General features: G+C 39.9%; 1 protein-coding gene across 6 annotated transcripts in view; it reads right to left on the reverse strand.

Moving 5' to 3' along the window:
• Window positions 1-21,607, reverse strand: part of SORCS1 (sortilin related VPS10 domain containing receptor 1) — a 550,691-nt gene that overhangs the window by 98,565 nt on the left and 430,519 nt on the right. For all 6 annotated transcript variants that reach the window (XM_086680819.1, XM_086680821.1, XM_086680820.1 and 3 more), the window contains exon 18: window positions 17,862-18,033. In XM_086680819.1, the coding sequence (XP_086536945.1) occupies window positions 17,862-18,033 (172 nt within the window). The remainder of the gene's footprint in view (window positions 1-17,861; window positions 18,034-21,607) is intronic.

Genomic DNA, 21,607 nt, shown 5'->3' on the forward strand with positions numbered 1-21,607 from the left:
CTGGTGCACAATTACGTGCAAAAATTCCACACTATCTGTGGCCAAGATTAGTTAACTTCTGGAGGAAAACGAGTTGCTGGCTAATCCATAAGTAGTTGGTATGAACTCCTCGGTGCTGAGATGTGTCCTTACTGGCTGTGCCCTCAGTGCCTGATGCAGGGCCTGCAGATCATTCTTTTAATTCAACAAATTTGGACTACTGTCCATTTGTTTGTTCTCTGGAGTGCTTCCTTATATATTATCTCGGTTGGCTGTCAGGAGTCCAGGGAGATAGCAAGGGAAGATGTTCTTTTGCTCTGCTACACCAGGAGGACTGGGGCACAGACGGGTTAAATAAGATGCCTGAAATCCCACAGCCAGTGAGACTTAAGGGTTTAAGATTATCTGTGGTTGAACTTTATCCACGCAGTTCAGTCCTTGGTGAACTTCCTTAATTGAAAGTTACTTGTAATCGTTTCCAGCGAGAGAGAAAGATGATAACAAAGGCAAGGCATCACTTTCTTTTCCTGTTAGACTCCATCCCTGGCTTTGGCTCCCCACCCCCCCTCACCCTGACAACAGCTTTGTTTAGAAGGGGAAATATGGCTTGACGTGAACACCATACTACATTCTTATGTCTTCCTTCTGGTGAAGCAGTGTCACGTTGAAGCCATAAAGAGAATAGACAATATGGGGAACAAGAGGTACTCATAATTCAGCAGTCAGGAAAATGTGTGTATAATTGAGAGTTACTTCAATTCAATAAACCACAAATCATCATTCCTGAAATGGAACCTAGGCTGGCAAATATCTAGGCTACCAGATAAGGTTTTTTAGACCTGCTGCCCTTTCGTCATGTGCCCTGATATAGATATAGAACTATTAGCTCAAAAGATGTGCCCAAGAAAAGCACAAAAGCCACATGAAATCCATATGGGGATTCTACAAGGGCATCACTGACTTCTGTAATAGAAAAACAAATATATCAAATGGCCACTAAGGAGCCGAGATTAACCTGAGGAATGGAAGGTGTATGAACCTATCAGTTCCTGCAACATGGCTTGAGAGGAAAATGGGAAAACAAATGCTATAGTAACTCAACACTGACAGCCTCGTCCCAAGATGAGATTCCAAGACACTCCTGAAGGCATTATAGACTCACTGCAGATAGAAACTGGACTCATATGTCAGAGTCTGGCCCCTGCAAAGCTCCAGCTTGCCTCAGCCTTCACGAAAATTCAGTTTTGAAAGGGAGCTTAAAGTTCATGTGGCACAAAGTACGATGCGGAGAACTGACTTGAGTATAACCCCTTGTTGTCACAAACAGAAACACAACAGATAACAGTATACGTACTATATGTGTGTATTCTTACGAGCATAAAGGTGATGGTAAATGCAGTGCAGTCTGTTAACACTGACTCCATGGGGGGCAAAGAGATGTGAGGTGCAGACAGAGACCAGCACTTAGGATTAAAAGAGGGAGGGAGTAAAGAAGAGAAAGTAAAGACTTCACCAAATTTCTTTTTTTTTTTTTTTTTTTTTTAAATTTTTTTTTAACGTTTATTTATTTTTGGGACAGAGAGAGACAGAGCATGAACGGGCGAGGGTCAGAGAGAGAGGGAGACACAGAATCAGAAACAGGCTCCAGGCTCTGAGCCATCAGCCCAGAGCCCGACGCGGGGCTCGAACTCACAGACCGCGAGATCGTGACCTGGCTGAAGTCAGACGCTTAACCGACTGCGCCACCCAGGCGCCCCACGACTTCACCAAATTTCAAAGGCGGGGGGTGGAGTATGGTACGACACAAGAAATACCACAAACCACACCATTCTATTTCTACCAGTAATGTAAATGTTTAAATGTTGACTAGGTATATGAGAAACAACCAGAAGGGGACACAGATTGATCATAGATTGATGAGGGAGTACAGCCAACTTTGGTCTTAGATTTCTGTTCTTTCTAATGCTCTTTGGACGACAAAGTACAATCAAAAAATCATCAGACAGCATTGAATGACAGAAACAAAAATAAGATATTTCAGCCCTTTCTAATACTAAAAATGTTTAGCAGAGTGGGGAGCACAAAGTAAAAGTAACCCACCTGTGCGTTGCATAGCCTACTCCCGGTAGGTTTAGTCAGACTCAGGTTAACAGAATCTCAACAAGAAACAGGAAAAGAGATCACTATGGTACACTGAGTCCTGGCTATCAAACAGGAGGTTTCTTCAGCTGGTGGAAATAAGTTCATGGGAGCAGTGCTATCCACCTTGTGCTTATTCAGTAAGAGTGAGCTCTGGAAGGTGACTTCTTATTATAAAATATGTAAGTAAGACTATTCTAGAACATCTCCTGGTAGTCGCTAAGAGAAAAGACAGCATTCCTTGAAAGTTCACTGTGGCAGAAATAATAACTGCTGTCTGTATAGTATCTCATTTAATCTTCAACCCCAAAAGACTGTTAAGATTTGCCTTGAGTCCCAAGACTAGTTTGAACCAAACTCTCTCTTCTTAACTCCAAGTTCAGCACTCCTACTACTGGTTCACAACTGAAACTATTTTATTGTGCTCATTCCCAGTGGGTGCTCTTGAAGAAAGGATTCACTCATATGTGAAACCAGAAAGCTTTTGTAAGTTCCAGTAGCTAAAACCCTCTAACGGAATGCCAACATGGATCAAATTCTTCATTAAATAGCAATGTAAGAGGAGCTCAGTATGATATGCCAGGTTCTGTAAAATACCATGGAAGCTGCAAAACTTCTTTGTGAACACCCTGCTGATGTGAGTGCTCAACAGAGTGAGAAGAACTCTAAACAAGAATCAACTGACATGACTGTGTTGAGTCTGCCCTTTTATAATGGTAAACTGAGTCCTTCCAGCACAGGATAACACTAGTCTATAAGAAAAGACAGTTGCAAATGCCCTATCTTCTGTTCCTAAGCAAGTCTTGGTTCTCTCTGGTATCCTTTTCAAGAGATGCTAGCATTACTGAAAGCTGAGACTGCCTCACTAGATCTGCTGGGAAAGTGTTTCCTGAATATGTGGTTCAATTCATGCTCTCTGGGTTTCTCTTCAGCTTAAAAACTGAGCTCTGGACACAATCTCAAGATACTTACATAGTGGCATGATTGCATAATTATAGAGTCAGCTCCTCCCCTTGTCTACTCAGAGATGGTTTTCTCTGGCACAGGTGCCTCCCCAAATGTGCAGACCCCCACACCTCTTGCAAGAAAAGGTAGTAGCAGTAAACTTGTATGCTCTGACCCGGAGGGAGAATATTCACACAAGGGAGGAGGGCGGTGCATATGGCGTTTTACATTTCACCGGAGAACTCAGGTCCAACCAGGTCAGTGATGCCAGAAGACCAGACTATGGATCCACCAAATCATTTGACTGGATACATATTTCACGTTCCCTAGGATGAAATACAGATGGCTGGGCCCTTCACTGAGGACTCTGATCCTTGGGATTTGCCTAGCTAAGTATCCAAACACTTCTGGATCTAATGCTCAGACCAAGAATTTCCAACTGGAACATTACAAAATGGTTTAATCCTTCATTTCCAAATGAGCCATAGCACCATGTGTTTGAAACGAACAGCAAATTTCCACATTCTCTTTTTATGTCTTCTGTACTTGGTGTCTGGCTTAGAATGGAACAGAATACCATAAGGCAGGAGGGACATTTGGCTTGTGTAAGCAGATCAATAACTATAAGCCAAGGTCCGCTTACGGCATCTAGACACTGTGGTAGATAGAGCTCATACTTGTGACCCATTATGTTTTAAAAACACTTTTTAGGTAATATAGGACATCAGTACATTATTACCACTACATGGTGGCTTTAGGAATCACCACACCAAGCTTTGGTAGGAAAACTAGGGTGCCACCAAATGACAAAAATCATGTAAATATTTTTAAATAATTTTAAAAAATCAGTCTAAAGCATTCAGGTATGGAATAAGAGCAAAATGGTGCTTAAAAAAAGGAGTAGGGAGATTCCTTTAGGAATAAACTTATGCAATGAATTTTTCCTACATATTTTTATGTAGTAAAATATATAATAGAAATATATTAGGTTTGGGGCGCCTGGGTGGCTCAATCTTTTAAGCATCCGACTCTTGATTTCAGCTCAGGTCATGATCTCATAGTTCATGAGATCGTTCTCCATATCAGGCTCTGTGCTAACACTGCGGAGCCTGCTTGGGATTCTCTCTGTCCTCTCTCTGCCCCTCCCTTGCATGTGCATTCTCTCTCTCTCTCTCTCTCAAAATGAAAAAAACTTAGAAAATACTTTATAGAAATATGTTAGCTTAATTAGAAGAAAGAAGAAAAAAGAGAGAAAGTCATGGAAAATTCATAAAGAAAATGTAGGAAACACATCAAATGAGGAAAAAGAAAATTCAAATCGCTCATAATTGTATCACCCAGAGATGACATTGTTAGATTGGTGAATGTTATAGTAACCAATAAGAAGCACTTGAACATGTGCAAATGCGTAGACACACACACACACACACACACACACACACACACACACACAATCCTGGAATCATTATACTGTTTTATGTTATGCTTTCAAAATTTCTAAATAGCATTCAAAACTTTTTTATCTAGCATCACTTGCTACACTTAACTAAAATCATAAGATCTTATCTCTGAAATGGATATGATTTCTTGCCCCAGATGCTTACTTCCTCACTTTTCCAAATTATTAGGTTCTTGAGAGATCTAAGTGACTTTATAGAGGTCTACGGAGTACTGTATGAAGAAGAAGTGCCCTACAGAGTCAGCTGGTAACTTGGGAGTTGGAAGACTCTGGTTACATGCCCTTTGAAATGCAATTTACGTTTGAACCTCAATTTCTTTACTTATAAAAATAAGCAGAATGACCATGAGCCAAATCATCAAATTTAGGGTAGGTGACCTGCTATTTTTCATAATTGTATTATTCTTGTTATGGGCATTAGTGAAGATCCACTCATATTCCAACACCCCTTCAGGCTGCTAAAATGATCTCAGCTCTTAGGTGAAGATGCATAGTTCATTCAAGTGCTACTGCAGTGTCACAAGATGGAGACTGTCCACGCACACAAATGGTGGATCACACTAGAGGCACCTGGGTGGCTCAGCCGGTTGAGCGTCCGACTTTGGCTCAGGTCATGATCTCACAGTTTGTGGGTTCGGGCCGCACATCGGGCTCTGTGCTGAGAGCTCGGAGCCTGGAGCCTACTTCTGATTCTGTCTCCCTCCCTCTCTGTCCCGCCCCCACACGTGCTCTGTCTCTCCGTGCCTCTTATAAATAAAGAAAACTAATAGAAAAAATTAAAATTAAAAAAAAATGGTGGATTACACTAAGGAAGGAGCTGATAAGACAAAGTCATGGAATAATAAATGACAAAGTGCAAAGCCAGAAACCTGAGGAAGCTGCACACTTGGGCAAACCTTGCATGGTTGGGTGAAGTTCTCCTTCGGGGGTAGTGGCCAGCCGTGTGAATGAAATGGGGCACTGGTGTTGTAGGGCCTAAAGCAGACAGGCTGAGAGACTGAAACTCTCAGTAATGAGCCAGGTGTCGCTCTTTGCTTGTCAAGGCAAAGTGCTTTGCAAACACTGATTCCCTGAAACCCTAAAGAATAGCAACACCCCAGTGTATGTGGACCAGTATTGAGGGAAGGAAAAGTGGAGCCTTAGAAAGAGCTGCTAAAAGGGGCACCTGGGTGGCTCAGTCGGTTAAGCATCCGACTTCGGCTCAGGTCATGGTTTGCGGGTTTGAGCCCCACATCGGGCTCTGTGCTGATGGCCCAGAGCCTGGAGCCTGCTTCAGACTGTGTGTGTGTCTCTCTCTGCCCCTCCCCCAATCACGCTCTGTCTGTCTCTCTCTCTCTCTCTCACTCAAAAATAAACAAACATTAAAAAAAAAAAAAAGAGCTGGTAACCAAGCCAACCTGAACTTCAGATGCTAGGCCTCTGGCTAGAGACAACCTATATTGCCCGCCTCATTTCCCTCTTTCTTTTTTAACTTGAAGCAGCAAGGGAGAAGAAATCAAGTGGCTCAGTTACCTTGCTAGAGTCAAAGAGAATAAAGCTGAATAGAGTATGGGATAATACATGAGAAAGCCTCTTAAGTCCCCACGGCTCATTGAAATCAGCTCCTGTTCCTTTGTGTGAAAGGAGAAAACAGCCGAGGCTTCTGAGTCCGCCCTGGGCTGGCTTAGACACTGATACCTGTCTAGACTGAACACTGCCTACTAACTCTTTGTGCCATTTCTAAAGGCCCCAATTTTCCCCCAGATGAAAAAGTAGGTCAAATTCCTTTACGACTTCAACAAACGAGGTTCTCACAGAAAATTTTATCAAGAGTCATGTTCTCTATCATCCGACGGCTGGGAGCATCCTGCAATATTTATGAAGTGTTATTACACTGTGGTTACTTTTATGCTGCCATAAGTCTTTCAATGTATGTGAAATTACAGATCATTGAAATCCATTTAATGAGGGCACAGCCTTCATGTTTTGAAGTTAAATCTCACCGAAGAAGTTATAATCATGAATTTTCCTTATTAAGTTCCAGTCTTTGTATGTAAATTGAAGTATTAAGACAATGAGATACAGATCAAAGTTTTAATTTTAGTCCCTTGCCTCAGATTTAATTTAAAAGTCTTAAATTATGCAGCGAATTGCATCTCCTTATTCTTACAGCTGTTTAAAACAGATTTAATTATCTTCTGTAACAGACAGACACCATTTCTGCCTATAGTCTTCTCCAATGAATGCCTTCCAAATGGGTTTTGTTGAGTTCTTAAGACTGATTAGGCTCTCTGCCATCCATCTTATGCCTTCAGTTTCTTGCATTGGATTTCTCCAGGAAGCCGAGTTATCGCACTGAGAAGTCTATAGGCTCATTAGGTGCTCATTAGTGGTCCAGAGAACATCCATCTTAAACAAGTCTCCAGACAGAGGGATGCCACCTGTCATTGGATACTTGGATCTCAGGGCAAAACACCTTTGATAGGCTCCCTTAAATTCAGGTGTGGTTGAAAAATGTTTGGCTAGTCAGATATAACTTTATGGACAGTTTCTCTCCCCTTTTCGTTGGTCTCTGGATTAACTATTCTTTGTCCCCAAGGAAACAGTGATGCATAAATGCAGAGTGTATATGTATATGTGTTCTTTAAAATTTGTTTTTAATACTTATTCATTTTTGAGAGTGAGAGAGACAGAGCATGAGCAGGCGAGAGGCAGAGGGAGTGGGAGACACAGAATCCGAAGCAGGCTCCAGGCTCCGAGCTGTCAGCAAGGAGCCTGACGCGGGTCTCGAACTCACAGACCGCGAGATCATGACCTGAGCTGAAGTTGGACGCTCACACGACTGAGCCACCCAGGCGCCCCTGTATGTTCTTGTATTAGCCACAATGAGGGAGTCTGCAGTGGAAGAAATATTGTCTCCTTTGCCTTGTTGCTTCTGGTGAAGGATCCTTCATTAGAGTACTTTGGGAGAGAACATGAAAATGGCAGTGACGGAGTTTCTGACAATAGGGGCTTTTCCTCAACTTTAACAGACTTATGTGGTTCTCTGAGTAACAGGTGGGGGAGCCAAGCTTTGGGAGTTTGAACCAGCTGTGTTACACAGCCCTTTCTGTCACCTAGATGTGGAGGGTGGCCTCACATGCTATTTGAAGGACACCTTCCATTTCTTGCACATGTCAAGTCTGCACAATTTTTACTCCGACACATACAAGCCAGCATCAGTGTACCTAGCCTTTGAGAATCTTCCATCACTAAGACGTTCTCTTCTTTGCTCTGATGTTAGCAAGGTTTTCATTGATATTCTTATGTTAGAATTAGGACAAGCATTAGTACAGAACAAAGGAAGGGATTTAGATTTCAGATGAAGAGTTAAACATGTTTTGGATGTGATGGAAAATTTAAGAGTCTTTTCCTTTTAAGTTTGGGCTTCATCTCTATACTCCTTGGGGAAGCCTATCCAAATCCACACACGCTGACTGAGTTCTATCCATGTGTTAGGCGCAGTGAGAAGAGATGTTGGGCCTACAACCAAGCATGGCATGATTCACACCTTAACGGCATTTATTGTGTGGTGGGGGCTGCCAAGAATATTATTACAATATAATGCAGTAAACTAAATTGTATGTTTGTTTTCAATGAATATAAAATGTTTATTATTTTATATTTCATGTGGTTAGATTGTTATTTGAAACTTGATACGGCAGAGACCCTTGTTCACCAAAAACACGGATCTCTACAAAATGAAATAGGTCTACTCATAAATGAAAAGTACATGCTGTAAACTTGGAACTTAGTAAAATATGTGTTGGAGAACCAATAAATACACACGATAACTATTTGGTGGCACAGTTGATTCCTCAGGCCATTCAAACTTCACTTGATATGTACAGGAGGTGGAGCCTACATGGAGGGGCTTGTATGTAAATAACTGGGGGCAAAGAACGGGGCATGATATCAGTCCCTAGCCCTACCCAGTCCAATAGACAGAAGACAAGCCTATAGGAGAAAACTGAATTATGAGTAAGCCAGGAGACACATAGGCCTAATCCGTGGTGTCCAAATGACAAAATATCATACCAAACTGGAGAGTCTCATGCCTATTTCTGCATTAATCACACTGTCGTGTAATTATCAGAATGTAGTGGGGACTTCTTGGCCCCTTTGGTACCTTGAGGACTTGTTACTTTAGAAGCATCAGAAGCTTGGCAGTAATGTCCCTACTGTTGTGAAAAATTGGCACTAGGTATGGTGGCAAGAGCCTAATACTGTATTTAAAGCGAATTTAGGAGTGTCAAATTCAAATGAGAAGCGGATTCAGAGACTTTGAGGGGGATAATACAGACCGCGTGTGTTGCCAGTGGCATATGTCAGGGGTTTTGTTTGTTTCTGTTTTGGATTTGATTAAACAAGTCTTCTAATCTAATTCATACCCAAGACTCTGGAGAAGTTGGGCATACATGGAGGACAAACTCTCTGAGTCCTGCATTCATGTCCTATATTTCCAATATTCTTTAGAATGGATAAAACAATACCAGATACATAGAAGCCATTCAATACAGATAGAATTTTACAAAGAGAAGGAAACCTAGAAAGGATTTGGGATCTCTGGTTGCTAAAATGGTCTTCAACAAATTGATCGCAAGCCATAATATTCTCAGAAAATCCAGGAGGAAAATTTGGCTTTATATATGACCAGTGTGTAAGAATATAGCAGCAGCAATAAGCCAGACTGGCTAGGGCATAGAAAATTTTGCCTATTTTTTCTACTTCTTGGTCTTTGTTACCATGTGTCTCCAGGGAAGTATTTCTAGGGAACATTAGGAACTACATGAGGTCCGTTCCCAGAACTTGGTGCTTTCCACCAGAGGGAAGTAATAAAAAGGCCAGATACCATACAGCCTGGATCTGACTCCTGACTCTATGTGTAAGTAGCTGTGGGATCTCAGGTAAGTTACTTTGCCTTTCTGTGCTTTAACTGTGCTATCTATGAAATGCAATGAGGAGGGTAACACCTACTCCCCTAGGGTTGCTGTGGGATCTAAATGAAATAATACAAGAAAACATTCACAAACTGGACTACACTCAGTGTTCATTAAAGGCTGGATATCCAAATTGTTGTCACTGTGTTACATTTATCAATGCTCCCCAGCTTCTCAGCGACACTCTACTTTCCTTTACTTTGTATGCCTGATCATGTGCATCACCCAAGCCTATGTATATAACCCAGAGATTAATAGAGAAACCGGGTGTTTCTGTAAGGACAGTTTGTGAACATCAGCACAGAATCCCACAGCTGCATTTGAGGTCCCCAGGGCCTCTTGATGTGGGGACAGTCTTTTTGGCTTGTACTTTGCACTCGGAAACAAGAGCATCAAGGGGCCAGGTCTGACAGCTGAAGATAGCAGATTTCTTTCTCACTGCTGTAGCTTTGCCCACTCAAGCGGAATGAACTAACTTGTTATTTTTTTTTCCCCTTCGTGCGCCCAGAAGGCATGAATTTACACATCTTAGAACCAGATTCCCCAATCTGTTCTCACATCACTCAGCCAAGTCTGAGATGCCTGATGATCTTTGTTACATAGAAAGCAAAGGTGAATGGATGAGAGCTTGGCCTCTGTCCCTGGAGGGTATACAAAGGCCAGAGCCGACCAGGCGTGAGTTCTTGTTTCAGACCTTGCGCTATTGTGCTCTTAGAAATGGAACAAAACTCTGAATTCTGAAGCCTGCTTCCACACAAACATCTGCTGCTTCAAAAGATCATGTCCTTCTAAGTCATCATAACCAGGTTCCTTATATCTCTGGGAAAGATGACTTCATGCTCACTATACAGGGAAGTATAGAATATAGGATTGACCCAGGAAGTACATCCTTTCCTAAATGTCCCCAAAGTTTTCTTTCCGTTTTCTTTTTTTTTCCCTAAAGACCTAAATACAAAATGTACAGATAAATGCTATTTGAATTTCTCAAATGATTTTTAAGTAAGCTGTTTGTCGAGCATTAAAAGACATAAAGAAAAAATAAGTAAATCAACTATACGACTTGATTTTTTTTTACAAAATGAATGTATCCATTAATCAATGAAAAAAATTGAAAATTTCCAGTACCCCCAAATCCCAGGGTAACTGTCACTGTCACTTCTGTTACCATAAATTAGCTTTGCCTACTTTTGCAGCTTAATTAAACAGAATCACATGATACATACATATATATATATATATGTATACATGTATTTTTTTTTCTCAGTCTGATTTCTTTACTGTAATAGTGGATATGAGACTCATCCAAGTTTATGTAGGGAGGAATAGTTTGTTCTTTTTCATTGTTGTACCGCATTCCATTTTATAAGTATAATGTAACTTATTTCTTGATGACACTGTTGATACATGTTTGTTTCCAGTTTGACCTCTTATGAGTAAGTCCGCCATGTATATTATTTTCCACATATTCTGGTGCATATTTGTATGCATTCTGATGAGTGTACACTTAGGAGTAGAAATCCTGGGTTATAGTCTGCACATATATTTACAGAACAGTACAGTGATTAGTAGTTAATGTCAAACAGATCTCTAAAACTGTAACAATCCATGCTCCAAGCACTATTGTATGAATGACCAGTTACTCCAACAATAATACTTGGTATTATTAGTGTTTGAAAATGTTAATCTTCTGATAGGTAGATAGTAATATCTTATTTTAGTTTTCACGTGTGTTCCTGATGAGCAGTGATGGTGAGAATTTTTTCATATGCTTATCACCTATTTGGTTGTCCTCTTTGAGAAGTCCATTTAAGTCATTTGTGCATTTTCTAGCTAGTTGCCAGAATTTTTGTAGAATTGATTGTAGAATTCATTTATAATTTTCTGGGCATGAGTCCTTTATTGAACTTATGTATTGCAAATAACTTCTTACCCTCCAGGGCTTACCTTTTTATTTTCTAAATAGTGTATTTTCAAGAAAAGAAATTCCTAATTTTAATATAGTCTAATCAAACCATATTATTCTGTATATTTAGTACGTTTCATTTCCCGTTTTAAAACAATCTCTGCTTAACAATACTCTTCTGCATTTTCTTTAAACACTTTAGTTTTATCTTTCAAAATGAGATGGACAACCCAGTTGGAATTATTTTTGTGTTAAGAGAAATCAAGATTCACGTATTCCCACGTGGACTTTGATGGCACTGCACTGTGTATTGAAAAGATAATTTATCTACTCTACTACAGTGTATCATTTGTCACAAAGAGTATGATGTGTGTATATATATATATATATATACACACACACACACACACATACACACACACACATGCATATATATGTATGCGTGTATTTCTTGACTCACTATTCCCTCTCTTGATCAGCTTGGATATATAGGATATATATACATATATATATATATATATATATATATATATATACACACACACACACACACACACACACATACATATATACATATATATACATATACATATATGTATATACACACCACATATATACATATATGTATACATGTATACATATATACACGTACATATATGTGTGTATATATGTATACATATATATATATATCTTGACACGTTCTTAATTACTATAGCTTTATAATAAATTTTGATATCTGTAATGTAAACCATCCAGTTCTGTGAGTCATCTTTAAGATTATCTTTGCTATTCTTGAGCCCTTGCTTCTTCATATAAGTTTTGTGATCATGCAATTTTCACCCACAAATATATGCTAGGACTTCAGTGAAATCGCCTTGAATATAAGACCAATGAGGGGGAAATTGGCATCTTTTCATAACCTTGCATGTTTCAATTCACAATCATGGTATATTTCACTACACATTTTATGTTTTTAAAAATTTTTTCCAAATGTGTTGTAGTGTTCTGGGTAGATATATTGAAAATAAGGTGTTAGTTTTGTTTGTGGGTATGCATTATATTTTAATGTCATTCATTCCTTTATTCATTCATTCGTTAATTTAAATTCAAGTTGGTTAACATATAGTGTAGTATTGGTGTCAGGAGTACAATTTAGTGATTCATCACTTACATATAACACCCAGTGCTCATCCCAGCGAATGCTCTCCTTAATGCCCATCACCCATTTAACCCATCCTCCCACCCCAAACCCCTCCAGCAACCCTTAGTTTGTTCTCTATGTTTAAGAATCTGTTATGGTTTGTCTCCCTGTCTGTTTTTTATCTTATTTTTCCTTCCCTTCCACTATGTTCATATGTTTTGTTTCTTAAATTTTTATAAAGTATATTATATATAATTATATATAATATATGATTTTTAATTGGTTCAGAGGATTTATATGCCCAACTATCAAGACTTACTCTAAATCTAGAGTACTTAAAATGTGTTTGAATGATCAATTAACACAGGTTTGAAAATCAAAACCAATGGAACACAGTATCTAGAAACAAATACACAGAGGTACATTTAATTGATTTATGACAAAGGCTCACGGCAATTCAGCATGAGAAGAACTGTCTTTCAGTGGTGCTGGATCAATGGATATGCAAAGAGAAAAACCTGTTTCTACCTTGGTTTTATTCAAGAGGGTATAGACTTAAATGTGGAAACTAAAGAAAAACTGTGGCGTGATTTCACAACCTTGGGTTAGACACAGACTTCTTAAGCAAGCCACAAAAATCACTATTTATTTTATGTAATTAATGATAATATTTGGGTTTATACCTACTATTTCTGTATCTGTTCTATTTGTCTTGACTGTAAGAATGTTTCCTCTCCTCTCTTTCTTTTCTTTTGGATTAATGAGGTGCATTTAATATTATTCCAGTTCCTCTGCCAATAACTTGATAGTTTAATGTCTCTGACTATTCTTTTAGCTGTTTCTCTAGATATTAAAGCACATATTCTGGACTTGCTGGTGTCTAATATAAATTAGTACTTTTACTTCTTTACAGACATTTCATGGAACTGAAAACACTTTAATGCCATTTAATACACACTGAATTATTGTTGTCATGTATTTAAATTCTACATATATTTTAAACCCATAGCTGATCATTATTGGCCTGCAAAGTTATTATTAATTGCAATTTACCCCCGAATATGCCTTCTTTCTTTCTCTTCACTCTTTCCATTATTGTACTTTTATCTGGCATCATTTTCTTTATACCTGAAGAATTACCTTTAGTTTTTCTTTTTATAGAAATCAGCTTATACAACTCATCTCGGTTTCTGTCTGAGAAATGTCTTTATTTTACCTTCACATTTGTTTTTCCTCCAGAACTTCAAAAATGTCATTCCATTTTCTCCTGGGCTGCTTTAAAAAATTTTCTCTGTGTTTTTAGATTTCAGTAGTTTGAATATGATACCTACATGATTTTTGTTTTCTTTGTATATCTCCTGCTTGGGGTTTGTGGATTCTCTCCCATCTATGTTGATATGCTCACACCTTTTGTCAGTTTCAGAATATTATTAGACATTATCTCTTCAAAAATGATTCTGACTCTGTATCTTTCTTCTCTCCTCTGGGTTCCCACTTACATTTATGGTAGTCTTTCATCATTTTCCCTTATTATTCTTTTTTTTTTAAGTTTACTTATTTTGAATTTTTTTTTTTAAAGTTTATTCATTATTGAGAGACAGAGGGAGACAGAGCATGAGCATGGGAGGGACAGAGAGAAGGGAAGACACAGAATCTCAAGCAGGCTCCAGGCTCTGAGCTGTTAGCACAGAGCCTGTCTCCGGGCTCAAACTCACAAGCCACAAGATCACGACCTGAGCCAAACTCGGATTCCCAACTGACTGAGCCACCCAGGCGCCCCTAAGTTTACTTGTTTTGAGAGAGAGAGAGAGACAAAGAGAGAGTGAGTACGTGTGTGAGGAGAGGAGGGGGACATGAGAGGGAGAGAGAGTATCCCAAGCAGGCTCTGCACTATGGGCAAGCCCAACAGCAAGCCCAATGCGGGGCTTTAACTCACCAACCATGAGATCAGAAGCTGAGCCAAAACCAAGAGTCGGAGGCTTAACCAACTGAGCCACCCAGGTGCCCCTTCCCTTCCTATTTTCTCTATTTTCTATCCTTCTTCTCTTATGCCAAATGCTAAAGTTCCAATTGTCCTTTCTTCCAGTTAACTGATCCTCTATCTATATGGGTTCAGTTGGCTGTAAATCCATCTAACTTCTTAATATCAGTTATTACATCTTTATTTCTACAACTTCCATTTGTTGACTGCCTCCTACTGATTGCTGCTGGTGGGTTACATTTTCTATCTTAACCCATATTCATGAACATATTAAATATATCTCAGACAACTGTTCTTTTTTCTGATGCTTTTTTTCCTCCTCATGGTCCTCTTTCTGGATATATATGTAATATTTTAAATTAAATGTTCAATATTTTATATGAAAAACAAATATGACGGAGTTTTCTAGAAGTCTCAAGAACCCAGTGTTGTACTGCTCACCAGAGCTTCCTTCCCTGATAGTCCCTGAACTTTAATTTTTATTTCCTCAAAATGTAATCCTTCTAAAAACTATGCTTGATTTCTCATCCTTTTTGTGACTGCGTTCTATTTTTTCTGTATCACGTAGATGCTGCCAAACAACTCAGAGAGGGACAAAAATGCACAGAATTGTGCTACTTTTCTATGTTTCTCTTCTCTCTGGGATTTGACCTGAAGTCAACTTTTATCTTCCCAGCCTTGTGAGCCAACTCTTTAGCCAACACTTTCTGCTCGACCTTCTAACTGGGAATCTGAAATCTGACCTCCTCTACATGTGACGTATGAACTGGCAAAGTTCTTGAGAGGAATTCAGCATGAACTGTTGGACTCATGGCAATGAATGTCCTATCTATGAACAAAAGAATTTTGTTTTCCTAAATCCTCTTGACAATTCTGTCACAGTCTTCTTCCCCCTCATCTCTCTCTCTCTCTCTCTCTCTCTCTCTCAGAATCTTATTCTGGCTCTCTCTCTCTCTATATATATATAAATTTATTTGCTGTGAGCTAATATGTCATAGCCTCAGGCACTGGTCCCAGTTCTGTGAAATGCAAGCAACTCCAATTGGCCTAAATTGGTCTGCATCTTTCTAGAGCCAACTGAAAAAATTGGGAAAACCTTAGTATGTATCTAGGCGATTAGGTATGGTTGAAAGGCACTTATAAAGGAGATACCAGAAAGGAGTATTAGGTTACAAGAACGGTTCTCTAAGTGGTCCTTGGACCAGAAGCCTCAGCACCACCCTGAGCTGGAGTTTCAAACTCATTAATTCACAGTTGTTTTTCCTACAGGAATTAAAATACCAATGATTTTGATCAATCCTGACAAAGCAATCCTAATTGCTTCATCTTTTCCCCTTCAAGTCACACTCCAGAGCCTGTCAGGCTACACTATCCTTCTTGACTTTGCCCTAGTTTTGTTGTTTATTCTTTTTTTTAAAGTTTACTTATTTACTTTGAGAGAGTGTGTGTGTGTGTGCATGAGCAGGGGAGGGGCAGAGAGAGAGAGTAAGAGAGAGAGAATCCCAAGCTTGATGTGGGCTTGAACTCAAGAACAGTGAGATCATGACCTGAGCTGAAACCAAGAGTCAGATACTTAACCAACTAAGCCACCTAGGTGCCCCTGTTTATCTCAAAGCACAATGTATAACCTATGATCCTGTTATAAATGTATATTCTTAGCCCCTGCCCCCCCAACTTACTCAGTCAGAACCTTTGGAGAAATGGCCTGGGAAAACTGTTTTGACATGTTCACCAGGTAATTTTTCTTCATTTACAGATCGAAAGCCACCGAGCTATCAGAAGTTGATGGAAGTCAATGATGATGATCATGATCTTAATCCTGGTGTCGTTATTAACTTTTTAAAAAAGTTTATTTCAAGACAGAGAGAGTGCACATGCACGTGCAGAGGTTGGAGTAGAGAGAGAAAGGGTGAGAGAGAGAGAGAGAGAGAGAGAGAGAGAGAGAGAGATAATCCCAAGCAGGCTCTGCACTGTCAGCAGACAGCCCAATGCAGGGCTCAATTTCACGAACCCTGAGATCATGATCTGAGCCAAGATGAAGAGTTGGACGTTTAACCGACTGAGCCACCCAGGTGCCCCTCATTATTAACTTTTTAAATCCCTTTGTGTTCACAAGGCCTAGCACAGTGCTTCCCATATTTTAGCACTCAGAAAACATGGCTGGATACAGCACTGCCTGGCTTCATAATTGAGATCATTTAATGAAATTATTTCTCCTTTAGAGAACATCTTCCTCATTTGCAAGATGATAAAAATGCCTGTGTGTATTTTATTTTTATTTATTTATTTTTTTTTTTTAATTTTTTTTTTCAACGTTTATTTATTTTTGGGACAGAGACAGAGCATGAACGGGGGAGGGGCAGAGAGGGAGGGAGACACAGAATCGGAAACAGGCTCCAGGCTCCGAGCCATCAGCCCAGAGCCTGACGCGGGGCTCGAACTCACAGACCGCGAGATCGTGACCTGGCTGAAGTCGGACGCTTAACCGACTGCGCCACCCAGGCGCCCCTTTTTCCTTTTTTTTTTTTTTTTTTTTTTTAATTTTTTTTTTCAACGTTTATTTATTTTTGGGACAGAGAGACAGAGCATGAACGGGGGAGGGGCAGAGAGGGAGGGAGACACAGAATCAGAAACAGGCTCCAGGCTCCGAGCCATCAGCCCAGAGCCTGACGCGGGGCCTGTGTGTATTTTAAAAAACACAGTATAAGTTTCATTTTATCCAGTCTACATTTTCAGAAATCTCAGGTAACCATAATTTGTCAAATAGTAATTGATCCTCATAGTGATATTGCAGAGGTGCTACAAAAATACAAACTCTCAATTGCCAAAGACAGTATGTATACTCAATTATATTTAGATTAGCCTTTGTGTTCCATGTATGGCCAGCAGGCTGCCTTTGGAAAAGAAAAGCCAAGACTTCAGGTTGAGAGAGGAAGACAGCAGTAATACCTTTTAGGCTGAACATGCGTGTGTGCTTAATTATTTTAGGAATACCATTAATGTATTCTGAGGAACCTTTTTGCCGGAAGTGCCAGTAAGGCACAATTAACTCCAAAAAGAATTCCCAAGAAGTGATAGATTAGGTCAGCATGAAGAACAACTTGCACTGAAATGAAAATAATTGAGGAAATGTGTCAGAGAAGGCGAAGTCACAGCAGCAACAACCATAAACCAAAGAACTAAAGGTAGAAAAACATAAAAAGTTTCAACGACGTGTAAAAATAAATAAATAAATAAATAAATAAATAAATAAATAAATAAATAAATAAAACAAAACAAAAACACACCAAACCTGATTTCCTAGGAAAAAAATCACTGGCCCTAGAAGACAAAAGGGATTCGGGCTTTGGTCCTACCTCTTCCAGCTGCACCATGAGAGTAACGTTGTGCCCCTGTTCTGCCGTCAACTTCCCATCAGCAGTGACAATCCGCAGCCCCCGCGGGGCCTTCCCGGGACACTTCTGCGGTTTGGCAGTGTACTGTTCTCTTACTCCATCGGTGCAGTTATTGGAAACCACTTTCCTATACCTAAAACGAGAGAAGCTCACGTTGTAATCCGGCTCATTACCATTCAAATCACTCCCAATTTTTTAAAGCCAGACCTACCACTGTGTAGCCCTGAGGGCTATCAATAACTACACAGCATGGTTCTCTGAGGATTAGAGCTAATTCCTATAAAGCACCCACCAGAAAGACAAATCATCAGAGGAACATACTGTACATATTATTAGCACCTTAATATCATTCTTTTATTCTGTCAATGAATCATTTCACTTCAGAGCTACGGGAAATGCACAGCAATAGAAGCCATGCTTCTTGCCCTCACCATGTTTATAATCTTGAAGATACATCTGTCAGTAGTCTAGGAGATACTTTAAAGGCTATATGATTGAGGGTTAGAATGAGTAATGCATATTGCAAGGGAATTTGCAATTCAGGCAAAGAATAGATTGTTATGGATTATGTGACTTAACATTAAACCCCTTAGAGGATGCTATGGTAACGGTGTAGTACAGAAAGTTGGCTAAATGTGATTGTTTCTACTCAATATTTTATGAAGAGATATACTGGCTAATTATTGAAAACTCATAATAAGGAGACCAGTATGCAGACTGAGTAAATCTTCCCTCTTCTTTCGCTTCTTTCTTCTTATTTTCACTTTAATAGAGGAAAAAAAAAAGGATTATTCCACAAATTGGTCCTATGCAGTTTATCAGATTCATAATTAATTAGAATCTGTGCTTTTAGGACAATTCACCTTTAAGACTTTGAGCTTCAGTGTTATCTGTTCATCATCTTTTTGGGTGGGGGCCATAGTAACCACTTTATGAATTCATATAACAGACTTCCCAAGCTCACTTACCTAGAATGAGTGGTGGAGCTCAGAGTGGAAGCAAAGTCTAAGGTCTTTCCACTCTTCTAGACCAGAAGTGGAGACACTTTTAACACAAAGAGCTAGATAGGAAATATTCTTGCTTTGCCAGCTATCTGCTGTTTGTCACAAGTACTCAACTCTTTGATTGCAGCATGAAAGCAGACACAGGTAATGCATAAAAGAATGGAGACAGCTGGCTTTCAGTAAAACCTTATTTCCCGATGCTGGCAGTATGCCAGCTATGACTCGCAGGCCATAGTTTTCCTACTCCTTCAAATCTAGCCCATGTCCTTTCCTGTGCTTTGAGTCTCAGGACTGACTGCTTAAGATCATGGTTGAGAAAGTCAAATTAAATACTGTCTGGGAAAGTACTCTGGACACCATGGATCACTCTAAGGTCAGTTATTAGTATGTAATTCACCTCACAAGGTAGTTGTACAAATTAAATGGATTGATGTACACAGAGTATTTAAAACCGCCCTGATGATTAGCAAGTGCTTATGAAAGGTTACCAGTTATTTTTACTTAATATTATTATTTCTGTGACCTGTTCATAATCTTCACAGCTTCCAAATGTCCTTAGGATAAGCCATAAATCCTGTCATCTTGTGCATGAAGCCCTCCGCAAGCTCACTTCACTACGTCTCTGAATTCTTTCTCACCAAAAAGCTCCTTCTGCCCTAGCCAAACCTCTATTTTCAATCCTTCTGAGAGTACTTATTTTCTTTTGCTCATTCTGCTTCTCTGTCTTCGTGCATGCTCTCTCAGCTGCCTAAAACTTACACTTTAAGCAACAAATCCTTTCATCTGTCTTTTCCTGACAAGGATAGTAAAATAAGAAGTGAAATAATAAAAAGTTCATATAGAGAGAGTGCTAATTATACTTGTCATTGTGCTAAGTTCTTTACATGACTTTTGCCATTTATCTTAAAAATACCCTGAAATGTTCTGCTTAAGGAAAGTATTATTCTCAATATATAGATGAAGAAGCTAAGATTCATGGAAGTTAACCAGTTTTCTCATGATCACATAGTCAAGACCCCATAAAATGTGTCTCTAGAACACTTCCTCTCTTTACCACGACTGTACTGACTCTTTAAATAGAAGGAGATTGTCCCTCCTCTGAACTCTTTTTAAATTTTTTTTTTCAACGTTTATTTATTTTTGGGACAGAGAGAGACAGAGCATGAACAGGCGAGGGGCAGAGACAGAGGGAGACACAGAATCGGACAGGCTCCAGGCTCTGAGCCATCAGCCCAGAGCCCGACGCGGGGCTCGAACTCCCGGACCGTGAGATCGTGACCTGGTTGAAGTCGGACGCTTAACCGACTGCGCCACCCAGGCGCCCCATGTCCCTCCTCTGAACTCTTAAAGGAATCCTTATGATTTGCCTGATAGGAACCCATTTATGCCTTCTCTGACTGTCTTCCTGTGTGACTTGAAGTTTAAGTTCCTTGAGGGCATCCTTGTCCCGGGGCACATACAAAGCTGATAGTAGATTCACACTGGGATGACTGTACTGTGTGTGTGTGTGTGTGTGTGTGTGTGTGTGTGTGTGTGTGTATGTTTTAATTTAAATGTTCATTTGTTTATTTTTGAGAGAAACAGCATGAGTGGGGAAGGGGCAGAGAAAGAGGGAGACAGAGAATCCCAAGCAGGCTCTTCACTTCCAGCACAGAGCCAGATGTGAGGCTCGAACTCTTGAGAACTGTGAGACCAAGACCTGAGGTGAAACCAAAAGTTGGACACTTAACCGACTGAGCCACCCAGGAGCCCCTGACTGTACCATTTCAAATGCTAAAGTATCTGCACAGCAGTTGGGTACGACCACTGCCCTAAACCCTTCAAGCACCTCACTCACCAGCCCAGCTGTGATCAATTCCTATCTTTGAAGTCCCTGCTTCTCTTTACAATCCAGAAACTAAGGGGTTAACACCTAGCCCCTCAGGCAGCCTCCAAATCTCTGCTCCTGCACTAGGATCCTTACCCATTCTGATTGGTCATTATCTTGGGTGAGCATTTTTAACATCACTCCATTTGATATTTAAGAAAATCCACTGTGCTTCAGTGCATACTGATTAAAAGAGAAAATGATGGTAGATGGGAGAAAGAGAGAGAGAGAAAAAAAATGCACTGGCATTGCAGAATGGTGACATTCTGGTACCAGCAAAGGTAGCAAGAAAATGACCAGTGATGTCACACGGTAATTATACCATCCCAGTGAGTTTGTGCATCAGAAACTCCCTGCACGTTTCACTGAAGGCAGGTTATGATTTTTAATCACTTAGCATCCAAGCACACCTGTGACTCTGTCTTGGCGAGCAGCTATAAAGACATGGGCTCACCATCACCACTGGCATCATCAGCTAGAGTACATTCCTTTGTTTGCTGCAGTTCTGACCAATCATTGCCCCAGGCTTTCCTGAATCCAGCAGCAACAGTTCTGCTTAAATCCAAAGCACGAATCCATCCCCCCTGGGATTCTGCCACCGAGAAGACTGTTGGTAATTTTTTTTAAATGCTCATTAAAAACCATTCTGAAACCATTTTATTTCCTGGATGAAAATGGCATCACATTAGCACTACCAGACCTGTCCCTGAAATTTAGAAGAAAATTGTGCAGAAATATAGAGTTCATTTACTCAAGTAAGCACACACCTGCTTTTTGCATTAGAGAATGGTTCTATTTTCATCCCAGCAGCTGTCCCTGGGTCTGAGTTACATAAA

This window comes from Puma concolor, chromosome D2 (assembly GCF_028749965.1).
Source record: "Puma concolor isolate L17-30 chromosome D2, mPumCon1.1.hap2, whole genome shotgun sequence".
Taxonomy (NCBI): Eukaryota; Metazoa; Chordata; class Mammalia; order Carnivora; family Felidae; genus Puma; species Puma concolor.